The 12,598-nt window shown below is 34.8% G+C and overlaps 2 protein-coding genes and 1 long non-coding RNA gene across 3 annotated transcripts; 1 reads left to right on the top strand and 2 right to left on the bottom strand.

Annotated features, from left to right (window-relative positions):
* Nucleotides 1-1,239: 1,239 nt before the first annotated feature.
* On the bottom strand, nt 1,240-5,018 carry LOC145088557 (UBP1-associated protein 2A-like). Its single transcript, XM_079026931.1, has 2 exons — nt 4,883-5,018; nt 1,240-2,815 (listed from the first exon to the last, which is right to left on the bottom strand). Exon 2 carries the CDS (start codon nt 2,764-2,766, stop codon nt 1,453-1,455), a length of 1,314 nt encoding a protein of 437 aa, XP_078883057.1. The 5' UTR covers nt 2,767-2,815; nt 4,883-5,018; the 3' UTR covers nt 1,240-1,452.
* Nucleotides 5,019-6,157: 1,139 nt separating this feature from the next.
* LOC145090077 (uncharacterized) lies at nt 6,158-9,215 on the top strand. Its single transcript, XM_079028425.1, has 2 exons — nt 6,158-8,768; nt 8,851-9,215. Exons 1-2 carry the CDS (start codon nt 6,158-6,160, stop codon nt 9,213-9,215), a joined length of 2,976 nt encoding a protein of 991 aa, XP_078884551.1.
* A 106-nt stretch (nt 9,216-9,321) lies between these two features.
* On the bottom strand, nt 9,322-11,113 carry LOC145088559 (uncharacterized). The gene is made up of 2 exons (XR_013701177.1): nt 10,616-11,113; nt 9,322-9,834 (listed from the first exon to the last, which is right to left on the bottom strand). It is a non-coding gene; the product is annotated as an uncharacterized LOC145088559 (long non-coding RNA).
* Nucleotides 11,114-12,598: the final 1,485 nt, after the last annotated feature.

The raw sequence follows: 12,598 nt of genomic DNA, 5'->3' as shown, positions 1-12,598 counted from the left end.
ATATCTACAAACCCAAGACACCATCATTCAAGTGAGCTTAATTAAAGAAAGCAAATATATGGATCCAATATACCACCCAAAAAAGTTGAGACATTAATGTTGTGTTTATTTGTGGAAAAGTGTTTTTTTTGGATGTTTTAACCTTAATTGTTGGTTGTTGAAGTTGAAGACTTGAACCGTCATTTGTTAGTCATATTCAGTGTAATTGTGTTCAGTTTTAGTTTATTATATTTGGTTGTTATTAAATAGAAAATGAATTAGTATTGGTTAGATAATAGATAACCAATCAAATATAGATAAAACCGATCTAATCTAATATCTAATTGGATGGGTTTGATTCGCTTGCATATAACAAATTGGATTGGATCATTCAAATAAATCAAATATCTAATGGATAATTGGATTTGACATTTGAAGCCCATGTTGGTTTTTTGTTGCTAAGGCCCCCTCAACCTTTTAAAATTTCAATTATTATAAAGAACACTAATGAGGCTATACTAGGACTAAAATTGAAGCTCACAACTAAAATTCCATTTTAAGTCATTAATAGCTCTTTTAACTACCGATTAACGGGTATATTAAGTTACTATTTTTTTTTTATTCGTAGTAGTGGCTTAATTAAAAAAATATAGTATTTAACTCCTATTTATATGATTTTTTTTCTTAATCATTTTTGTTTATAATTTTTTTCATTATCGTCCAAGATCTTTATCGGGCATAATATAAACCCCTTTTATCCTCAAATTCTGGCTTTGCCCTAACCTCTAGTGGATGAGGTGAAAATTGGTTGTAGGCAGGTTGTGCATGTGGTGGAGATGAGGTGAAAATTGGTGGTAGGCAGGTTGTGTGTGTGGTCGAGAGAGATGTGTTGAGTGGTGGGTGTGGTTGGGTATGAGATGGGTATATGTGTTAATATACTTTAAAAAATAAAAATGGAAAAATATAGAAAACAATAATTATCAGTTTTTCAAATTTTTTTTTTATAATTATATAAAACGGATATATCTAAAAAAATTGTCAAACCAAACACATTTTAATAAAAACTTTTGTGAAAAGCTAGAGAATTTTCCATAAACACGATGATAACATTTACTTGACTATGTTATCATTGTTCCTTACAAAACTTTAAGCCGAATCCAGTCACACACACTGGCTTGTACTGAGAGCAAAATAAAAAGCATACATACAACTCTAAAATTGCATATATTAACTATGTAAGACCAAAAGGAACTCAAACAATTACCTAATAGTTATTCCCTTAAAAAATGTTGATGAAAATAGTCAAAGTTCATTCAAGAAACCATTACAATTTCACAGTTTTCTTGGTTTACAAAGGACCATCTTTAAACCACCTTTAACAATGCATCTATCCAACAAAACAACATAACTGAAAGAAACAAATTGTCAATCACAACCTAAGATCTCACAGAAAGGAAGTTGAGTGAGTATGAACTAGCGACCAAGGTATGAAGGAAAATTCCCACCTCCAGATTGTTGTTGCCTAGCTGGCAGTGCTGGTGTTGTGCCACCTGAAGAACGTCCCACCTGAGAAACATTATTATTCTGGTATGCTAACCCTAATTGAGAACCATAACTTGCAATCATGTTTGGGTTAACTGTATTCATTCCATAACCACCATTGAGACCAAAAGACTGCTGTGCTGGAGCTACACTATTCTGATTTAAAGCAGACACTAACATCGGATTCATATTCATAAGCTGAGGAGGAGCATAACCATACCCCACATTCCCAATCTCACTTTGCTGCTGATTATTAGACATATTATTCATAATACCCATTTGCGCCTTTTTGTTGCTTTTATTTCCACCACGTTGATTATCCACAGCTTGTCTACAATGCAACTGACATCCATCAAAAACCTTATTCGGTTCCTCCAAAGCCTTCTTGCAGCCTTCAACTGTCTTATACACAAACATGGCAAACCCTTTGAACTTTCCACTTGCATTGTCCATCCCCAACGGCCCATCCTCGATTTCTCCAAACTTTGTGAAGTAGGACTTGAGCGCGTTGGGATTCACGTGGGACCCGACGTTTGCGACGAAGACCTTTCGTCCCGCTGGATCTGACGTGGCAGTGACACCGGTCTGGTTGTTGGTGGGTCCACCTGGACCTGCTGAAGCCAGCTGGCAAGATGCCATGCGGGATCCTATCTTTTTCTGTGTTTGTTTGAGGGCTTTTTGTGCGCTTTTTCGGGTCTTGAAGAGAACAAAGCCGTAGCCTTTGGCTTTTCCCGTTACCTTATCCATTAAAACTTTGCATTCTTCGATATCACCGTAAGGTTTGAAGACGGAGAGGACTTGGTCTGATGTGGCGTCCCAGCCAAGGCCGTAGACAAAGATCTTGCGGTGGGCGGGATCCACCTCAGCAGTCTGGGTGAGGGTAGCCATTATTGAAGTGTCACTCAGAGCTGCTTCTTTGATGAAATCGATGATCTTGGCTTTTGATAATGGCTCTAAAAGCTTCTTAAGAGTCTCCTTTTTAGAACTCTCATCATCTTCTTCTTCATCTTCCTCTTCTTCTTCTTCCTCCTCCTCCTCTTCTTCTTCCTCATCCTCTTCTTCCTCTTCTTCTTCAACCTCTACCTCTTCAACTTCTTCTTCTTCTTCCTCTACTTCTTCAACTACTTGTGTTTCTTCTTCACCTTCTGATTCTTCCTCCTCAGATGTCTCATGTTTAACTGTGACTTTGGGTTTCTTTTCTTCCACTTGTGCTTTAAGTGATGTTCCTGCTCTCTTCTTCTTCATTTGACTGACGCCACTCTTTGTCAAACCGTATGGAAGGGGCAACAATTACCTGAAAAAAAGAACTCTTCATTAAAATTATAGTCATTACTGAATAAACAGGCATATTTCATTAGATACAAAAGTATAAGACATGTGTTTAAATATATCATTCAATATGCAAAACATATGGCACTCACCAGAATTTAGCATTGACCTTGGGAAAGAACATTTTATGCATCAGATTCTTTTCAATAATGAAGTTATGGATAATATGTAATGTTCCTTTATAGCTTATACTTTATATAATAAGCAGAAAACAGGAACATTATGCCTGACAGGAGCAAAGTAATATATTCTGGAAGAAGCATCAAATGTCATATCATTTGCAAAGTGACATCTTTAGCATGCTAACACAGATCTGAAGTAGAGTTTTGTTAATGTAAACGTTCACAAACGGCTTATGCTATCATATTTTACAGTTAATTGCTAAACTTTAGTAAATTCAAGCAGGTCCAAACTTTTGCAATAAGAAAAGAACATGTGTGAACTAGGAAAAAATGCTATTACACCAAGACAATAGTTTCAAATGATTACTGAAGCATGATAGTGCCAACAACCTGTTCATCAATGGACATCTGTGGAGTACAGTTTCTTCCATCTTTCACAAGAATTGTTCATGTTGGTTCTTTTCACAAAAAATGTCTCTACTTTTAATGCCAATAGACCTATAAGTTTTTTCCAACACTGACTTTTGACTTTATCCAACTTCCATAAGAATTAAAAAACATTTTATTATGTGTTTTTACTTTAAGCCTTTTATAAAAATGTCAAAACACTGTATTCCATGGATACCTGCAAAATGCAGCAGACATCCACAGATTTTTAGGAGATGATTTTATTACTGAAAATATCTGCAGAGTGCTAAGTAGAAGATTTCAAACATTAAAGTCCACTGATAGCTACACAAGTCTGCAGATATCCATGGATGAACAGATTAGTTCTTTGTGTGGGTATAAATAGGGCACTTATTTTACTTATATATCACTAAGAAGGCAAGACTTCAAAAAAAAAAAAAAAAGTATTTATTCTTCACTGGATACTCAAAGCCATCAAAAGTTTGATCAATTGAGCCTCACTTAGTAAACTTACAATGGTATGATTATTGTTAGTTAGAACACATCCTCTATTATATTGATTCTTGTATCAATACTCAATAGTTGTGCTTGTTCGACCAAGCAAACTTGTAAGTGAATCACTCAATAAAGGCACTTGCTATATCAAGAAAAAGCATATCTTCAATCGTGTAATTGCATAAGTAAACTAATGTGCAAAGTTCTTTGCAACAAGTTCTTCCTAATAACTCCATCGCAGGTGGTCATGTTGCAAAGAGGTAACATACATAAACATGCCAATATTCGGGGTCATGAAGTTGAAGCAACATGATGCCCTTTTGTGAAAGAGTTCCAGATAATGCCATAATATTGATTTATAATATCTTCTTTCACCATTACTTTTTTCCATATCTATCCCTAGTTTGCTTGTTCCATCTACTTCCTGCTTCCTATTCCTCACCTAAAGTTTGGGGTTATTGCTTGATAGCTTTTTCCCCTAATCTCCTTACAACCATAAACAAAATTTCAAATGAGCCAATTCTGTATGTGACTTATGAGGACAATTATGTTTCTGTGGTTTGCCCCTTATATTCAAGGGCAAACTAAAATCTGATCCTTATCTAATACACCTAACGTCTACAGCACTCGTGGTTCTCAGAGCAATCTAGGTTTTTCACAACAACAAAATACATAGCTAACGACCAATAACAGAAATATCGAATCGGTTTGCTCCTAACCTAATAATAACCCAATCATCTGCATTCCCCTCTCCCCAAAAAAGTATGATAAGATGGGAAATTTGCTAATGACCAGTTGATATCCCCGTTAAATTTCGTACAAATAGAGATTAAATCAATAACTCCTAACCAAAATAATTCAATGAACAATGAATTATTTTAATCCGATAAACCCTAGTAAACATTTGACAAACTAAGAGAAAATATAGCAAGAACATTGTAAATAAATACGGGACTAGTACTAAGAATAAAAACGCACGGAGTCATGGAGCGGGATAAAAGACTTACCTTATGTCTCACCGGAGATTGTTTCCGGAAGGGGTTAGGGAAAGAAACGGGAGACGCAATTCAAGCAGGTAGTCAAGCAACTGCGTGACTGGTGTGTACTCGTCAACTACTGTTAAAGCAAGCTTATGGCCTTATGCTTTTACAGGGTTATTGTAAAAAATTAAAAAGAAAAAAAGAAAATACTTCTATTTTGGGCTGGGTTAACATGACTTTTTGGGCTTATCTAACATGACTTTTAATAAGACGCTGATTTTATGAGAAACGGTAAGTTTTGAGATAACGAAATATATGAGTAAATAATAAAGTATCTAAAACGTTTTAAAAGTACAATTAAATTTGAAATAAGACAATAATTTAGTTATTTTATTTTTAAAAGACAATTGTAATTGAAAAAACCTACTATCACATTTAAAATGGTTTTTTAATAATAAAAACAAAAGTTTGTTATCGGCTGACAACATTTATTTAATTCAATAGTATTTTAAACCCTTTAAAATAATTTGTTACCTATTTATGTCATAAACTTTTGAATTTTTTAATCAATACTTTAGTTTATTTTACTTATATGTTTATACTTTATATGCCTTCTATTCAGAATTTTACAGTACTCACAGTATTAAATATTAAAAAAAAAAAATAGGTAAGTATAAAAACCTTCATAAGAACAATTATAACTAAATTTAGAAATCATATTTAGTAATATATTTATTTTAAAGATCACGATGAGATTTTTAGTGATACATTTTGTGTAATTGAACTTTTGCGTTTTATGTTCAATATATAACAGGAATGTGATCATTCAGAATATGATAAGAGTATGAAGTAAAACTTCAATGCTTAAAAAACTTATATAAATAATGTTACTTTGATGTAATTTGGCAAGATATCACACCAAAATTTAGTTTATTTTGATTGGCAAGGTTGCAGGATGATCATGATATCTTTGGTTTGAAGCTGTTACTCTTTGTCCCTGACAATTCATACAATAAACATTGTAGTATTTCTAGTTATTTTTTACTCTCTTAGACTATTTCTTATATACAAAACAAAACACTAATGGCTGGAAATATGTTGACAAACATATCGTCATCATAATTATTGCTATAAATTATTTGACTAGTAAGACCCTCAATTTGTCATGGTCACGATGATAAGGTATGTTTACATGCAAAACCCGAGTATAAATTTAAAGGCCTACATGTAATTAACCTTGTACCTTGCCCTCGTTGTTCAAAAAAAAAAAAAAAAAAAAACCTCCTAAGTTTAGTTGCAAAAATGAACTCTCATATTGCTCTCCTTTTTTCTAATCTTGTTATATTTCTGATTTTCGCCACTATTTCTGCTTTTGATGGTGGTAACGAGACCGATTATCAGGCTTTATTGAAGTTCAAGACAATGATCACCAATGAAGAAGCTCTAAGCTCATGGAATGCTTCCTTGCATTTCTGTGATTGGAGTGGTGTTTCATGTGGGAAGCAGAATAAAAGAGTCACTGCTCTAGTATTGGAGTCGCAGGGACTAAAAGGGTCGTTGTCTCCTCATGTAGGGAACCTCAGCTTCATTCGTTTCTTTTCTCTTGATAACAACAGCTTTCAAGGAAGCATCCCTCATGAACTGGGTCGTCTATCCAGGCTACGTGTCCTCGATCTTGGCTATAACAAATTCAATGGAGTCATTCCAACTAACTTGTCTGGGTGTTCTAAGATGGAAAAGCTTGGACTCCATAATAACAACCTAGTTGGAAGCATACCTAAAGGGATTGGTCTCCTCTCAAAACTAACTTTTATGGTAGTTCAATATAATAACTTAACAGGTGGAATCCCGGCTTTCTTGGGGAATATAACATCCATGACAGTGTTCTCTGCTAATGACAATCCGTTTGGTGGGAGCATTCCAGACACCTTAGGCCTTTGGAAAAACTTAACAGAAATTGATTGTGGTGGTTGTAACTTATCTGGAACCATCCCTCAATCCATATATAACCTCTCACTTTTAACTTATTTTTCCTTGCCTGAAAATCAACTTACTGGTACTCTTCCCTTAGCCACAATGCTCCCTCATCTCGTGTACCTTCAGTTATGGGGTAACCAACTTACTGGACCTCTTCCACGCTGGATTTCTAATTGTTCGAAATTACAACATCTTGAAGTGACTGCCAACTATTTTAGTGGGAAGTTGACTATCGACTTTGCAAAACTGAAGGATATCTATCAAATATCCTTAGGTGTTAACACCTTTGGATTCGGAGAAACTGATGATATGAAGTTTATTGATACCTTGAAAAATTGCAGCAGACTAGATGTGTTGCTTCTTGATGATTGCAAGTTTCAAGGAGCGTTGCCCACATCAATTGGTAATCTTTCTGACCAACTCAGTTTTCTACATTTAGGACGAAATCATTTCTCTGGAAACCTCCCTTCAAGTATAGGTAATCTAGTTGGCTTGACCAAATTAGTTTTGGGAGAAAACCGATTTACTGGAATAATCCCCTCCACCATTGGTAAGCTTCAAAATCTACAAGAAGCTTATCTATACGATAACCAGTTTTCAGGGCCAATTCCAGATGCCATCGGGAACTTATCATCACTGACTAAACTTTGGTTGAATTCTAACAAGTTGGAATGGCATATCCCATCACTCCTGGGAAATTGTCATAACTTATCGATGTTGTACCTTGATCACAATGAATTCAGTGGCCCAATACCTAAACAACTTCTTCAAATTCCAGCTCTAACCATAGCATTAAATCTTTCTCAAAACAACCTGTTTGGGTCACTCCCAATAGAGGTCGGCGAACTCAAGATGTTGAGTTCTCTGGATTTATCTCATAATAATTTATCAGGTAACATTCCTAGTAGCCTTGGTGGTTGCACTAGCCTTGTATTCTTAAACCTGAGAGGCAACTTATTTCAAGGCATGGTACCATCTTCATTAAGTTCCATGAGAGGAGTTTCAATGCTCGATCTCTCTCACAATAATTTATCGGGAAAAATTCCTCAATTCTTGGAACAGTTGACCTTATTAGAATATGTAGACCTATCCTTTAATGATTTTGAGGGTGAAGTACCGGTGACAGGAGTGTTTGCCAATGCAAGTGCATTCTCTGTTTTGGGAAATAGGAGGCTTTGTGGTGGCTTGCCTGAACTTGGGCTGCCCAAATGCAATGAGACTCGTGATAAACATAAAAAAAGGTTTCCTTTGTTCGCCATATTCATTCTGATTGCATCCACACTTTTCACCATATTATGTTTTGCATATGTTTGGTGTAAGAAAAGGAAGAGTCAACCATCTCAATCATCGAGGGACGAACAGTTCATGAAAGTATCATATGCTCAAATTCTAAAGGCTACCAACGGCTTCTCCCAAGCCAATTTGATTGGTGAGGGTGGGTTTGGCTCTGTTTATAAAGGAGTCCTTGATGATACAACTGTTGCAGTCAAAGTTATACATCTACAAAACCGAGGTGCCCACAGAAGCTTTATAGCGGAGTGTGAAGCATGGCGGAACATTCGACACCGGAATCTGTTGAAAATAATAACTTCATGTTCAAGTCTTGACTTTCAAGGCAATGATTTTAAAGCTTTGGTATATGAGTTCATGCCCAATGGGAGCTTACATGATTGGTTGCATTCAAGTGCAAATACATCCAGACTGAATCTTTTCCAGAGAATAAAGATTCTCATTGATGTCGCATCCGCACTTGATTATCTTCACAATCACTGCCTACCAACCATGGTTCACTGTGACGTGAAGCCTAGCAATATTCTACTCGATGATGATATGGTGGCCCATGTTGGAGACTTTGGTTTAGCTCAATTTCTTGGAGCAAATTCAAACCAAAACAGCACAAGTGGCATTAGAGGAACGATTGGATATGCACCTCTAGGTAAAGTTCATGTATTCCCAGATTCTTATATTTATTTATAGTGTTACCTTTTTTTTTTGATGTCATTACTTATAAGTTGCAGAGTATGGTGTTGGGAGTGAGATGACAAGCAGTGGGGATGTCTACAATTTTGGAATACTCTTGTTGGAGGTGATGACAGGGAAGAGGCCAACGGACAACATCTTTAATGAAGGCCTCAGCCTTCATAAATTTGCATACATGGCCTTGCCAGACCATGTAACCGATGTTATTGATGATGATCTTCTGAAATTTCTTCAAGAGGATGCTATTCCTATGATAGCAGATGTAAAGAAAATAGAGGAATGCATGGCTTTAACTGTCAAACTTGGAGTATCATGCTCTGTGGATTCCCCAACGCAACGGATGAATATCGTAAATGTTGTCCATGAGTTGCAGCATATTCTGGATACACTTCAAAATAGTTGAGGTGTCTTGTTACTCGATATTTTGGGTGTTAATTGTTAAATAATGGATGAATTTGAGTATACGATGAATCTTGTATTTCGTTGGAATAAGTTGTGAAATAAAGGTATTACTTTGAAAATATGGTGGTCTTTTGAGGAAAAGAATGCATAACCTACAAAATCCTTGATATGAAGATTATCAGTGACAATGAAGCTTTGTTTTCCTTGCAACCAAGATAAATGAAAGCAGGGATCAATCCAACTGTGTGTAAATAAATCATAATGCAAAATGAAAACTCAAACCCTTATTGCAATACAGTTTACCATTTTTACTTGAAAAGTCAAAGCCACCAACAGATGGCATATGGCATGGCAGTAGAGCAATCAAGATGAGCCATGGACATATGTTGTAAAAACAAAGTGATCATGTTTCCTTCTTCAGCTGTGTTCATGGACAAATCATCATCTTTATCTTTGCATTTAACTTCAGTTGGTCCATTTTTCTCAGTTCTTGACACCGTTATATATTGGAGTAATAGAGCCTTCCTTTCTTATATTAGATTTTAGCAAGGGCAAAGCAGTAAGTAACCTTTCAATCTCCACATCACTAATTGTCCTGATTGCAGAACTCTGGCATTCAACTGAATAAGAGCACAAACCAATATTTGATTATTTTCCTCAAAATATTGAAGTAACGTTTAACTTTCTTCTTAAGAGCATGAATTCTATAGACCTTAAACTACAAGTCTACAAGTAGCAAGTTTTATTCATGTAGAATACAGTTTAGGGTTTGGAGATCGTAACCACCACAAGTTCTATGTTTCTTTAGAACAAAAGATCACTGACAAAAAAAAATGCTGGTACTCCTAAAAAGGAATAGACCATGACTACAAGAATCCAGACCAAAAGTTGAAGTTAACAGCAAAAATGGCATGATACAAAATGACATGAATTATGACAATGTAGTAGCTAAAACAAAAACTGCTAACATGGTGTCCTTAAAAGACTACAAGCTACTGTCTTCATTGATTCTAATGGAGGAATTAAAATAACTACATATCAAGTTCAAAGGTTGGAGATTTCAAAATTTGACTGTAGAAAGTCAAAATATTATATCTAATTATGGAAAATCCTCAGGTTCTTGCTAATTAAAGTGTCTACGAGATCCAACGATGAGTAATCCAACAAAATGATACTGTTGACAATCTAATCTAAGCAATCCACAATCGGTTATACTAAACATAGCAACTTCAAAATCAAAGACCTAAACATTACAAATTTCCATAAACGAGGAATTTCCTTGACAGAAATTGGATTGGACCACAAATCTATTACCAATTAAAGTATGCTTTTTATGTCCTAATACGTTTTCAAAGCACAAAACTACATCGGTACTAAAAGAAATATAACAAAATCAGATACCTTATTGGTAAATAGATGCGTTTCCTTCCGGAAGCCCATTTGCATCAACCTCAGGCCGGGTATTAACCACGTCTGCACGTGAGATGAATTTTGGGGCATCATATAAGCGGAGAAATTGCTCACAATAAAATTCCAACACCGCAATTAGAACTCGGTGCCCCTGCAAGAAATCGAACGGCAGTAACATAGAGTGCATCACGTTGCCATTCAACTTATGGTTAAAGAAGGTATCGTTCTTCTGCGAAAAGCCTAACTTGTATATTGCATGCTACCTGTTTGATAAAAGTCCTCGATCAATATGTACCACTCTCTCTTTCCCACGATTAGATTCTGCTTAGAAAAAGAATTGCAAGTTCCTAAATATAGTGTAAAACGATGCACTGTCATCAAGTTTGGGACTCACTGTGGCATATGCTCTTGACAATAATTCTAAGAAGGCGACTCCATTCTTGGTTTGTGTGTTTTGTATGACAGAAACACTTAGGGCGGTAACCGAAGTTCAGCGAACCGTGAACTGTTCAGCGGGAAGTTCGTTTATTTAATAAATGAATGAACATGAACAAAAATTATCGTTCGTTTTGTTAAATGAACGAACATGAACAATGATCTCGTTCGTTCATTTATGTTCGTGAACGTTCGTTTACGATGTTCATTTACGTTCGTTTAAGTTTATTTATATTCATCTATATTCAATTATTTTTTATTATATTGCTATATTATATGTTCGTTTATGTTCATATATGTTCATATATGTTTAATTGTGTTTTTTTTTATCTTTGTTCGTTTATGTTTGTTCGTTTATGTTCGTTTAGCATGTTTACGAACATAAATGAATGAACATGAACTAAGTAATTTGTTAAACGAACGAACATGAACAAGAAAATCTCGTTTGTTTATCCATTCGTGTTCGTTTGTTGTTCGACTAACTTAAACGAACGAATATGAACAAGACCTTGTTCGTGTTCGTTTGGTTCGTTTACAGCCCTAGATACACTTCTATATTGAAGGGATGTTCTTTTTGGGAGGATTATGGATGGATTTCATGTTTGATCTAGCTGAAAATAATTCTAAAGAATTACAAGGTTAGTCCCTCAAATTCTTACTCTAAATCATTTTCATTATCTTCATTCATCAATTATCAATCAAATTCATCTAATCTATACTTTAACCACATATGATGTAAGCTTGCTAATGGTTTTAATTAAGGTTCTAAAAAGCTCGCAATGACTCCGCCATGACGTCTCATGGCTCCAAGGCTTGTATGTGCCGCCAAGCTCTACCAAAACGTCGTCTTAACTCATAAACGTGTATAAAAATAAATAATAGTTGAAAATACATATAAAAAATATGAATTATATAAAAAAATTGCCGCCTTAAGTTACGCCTTACAAACGACGTGACTCGCCCAGGCTCGGAAAAACTTGAGGCTTGACATTGCCACCAATTCACGCATTACGTTATTTAGAACATTGGTTTTAATCAACACAAATCCGTTGTTAAAAGGGTTATTTCCATAAAAGACCCAATATTTTGATTTTTTTTTCTTTTTAGACCTAATTTTTTTTCTTTTCCGAAAAAGACTCAACTTTTATGTGTTACTTGTTATTTCAAACCTAGGTCACCAACAAATAAATTAGATATTTTTGTTTCATAAAAAACCTTATATTTTGTAGTTGTTTTCATTTTAGACCTAAAATATTTTTTTTCTAAATAAACTTAACTTTAAAATTGGTTATAATCTTTAAGACTAAATATATAAGGTATTTATTGAATACACCGAAAAATAAAGTATACATGTATACACTAGAAAATATTATCTAATATATTATATTTTGAGCGAATATAACCTAAAGGAATTGCAACATTTTATTTTTGTCTAAAAGCTATAATTAAACTTTATCTTGGATATATATTATGATCATTAAACTTGATATATTGTTTATAGAAAATGTTATTATTACCGCTAATAAAAAGTTTGATTTT

The sequence above is a fragment of the Lactuca serriola genome, chromosome 2, assembly GCF_051521515.1.
Source record: "Lactuca serriola cultivar US96UC23 chromosome 2, Lser_US96UC23_V15, whole genome shotgun sequence".
NCBI lineage: Eukaryota > Viridiplantae > Streptophyta > Magnoliopsida > Asterales > Asteraceae > Lactuca > Lactuca serriola.
This window is presented reverse-complemented; position numbering and strand designations above follow the sequence as displayed.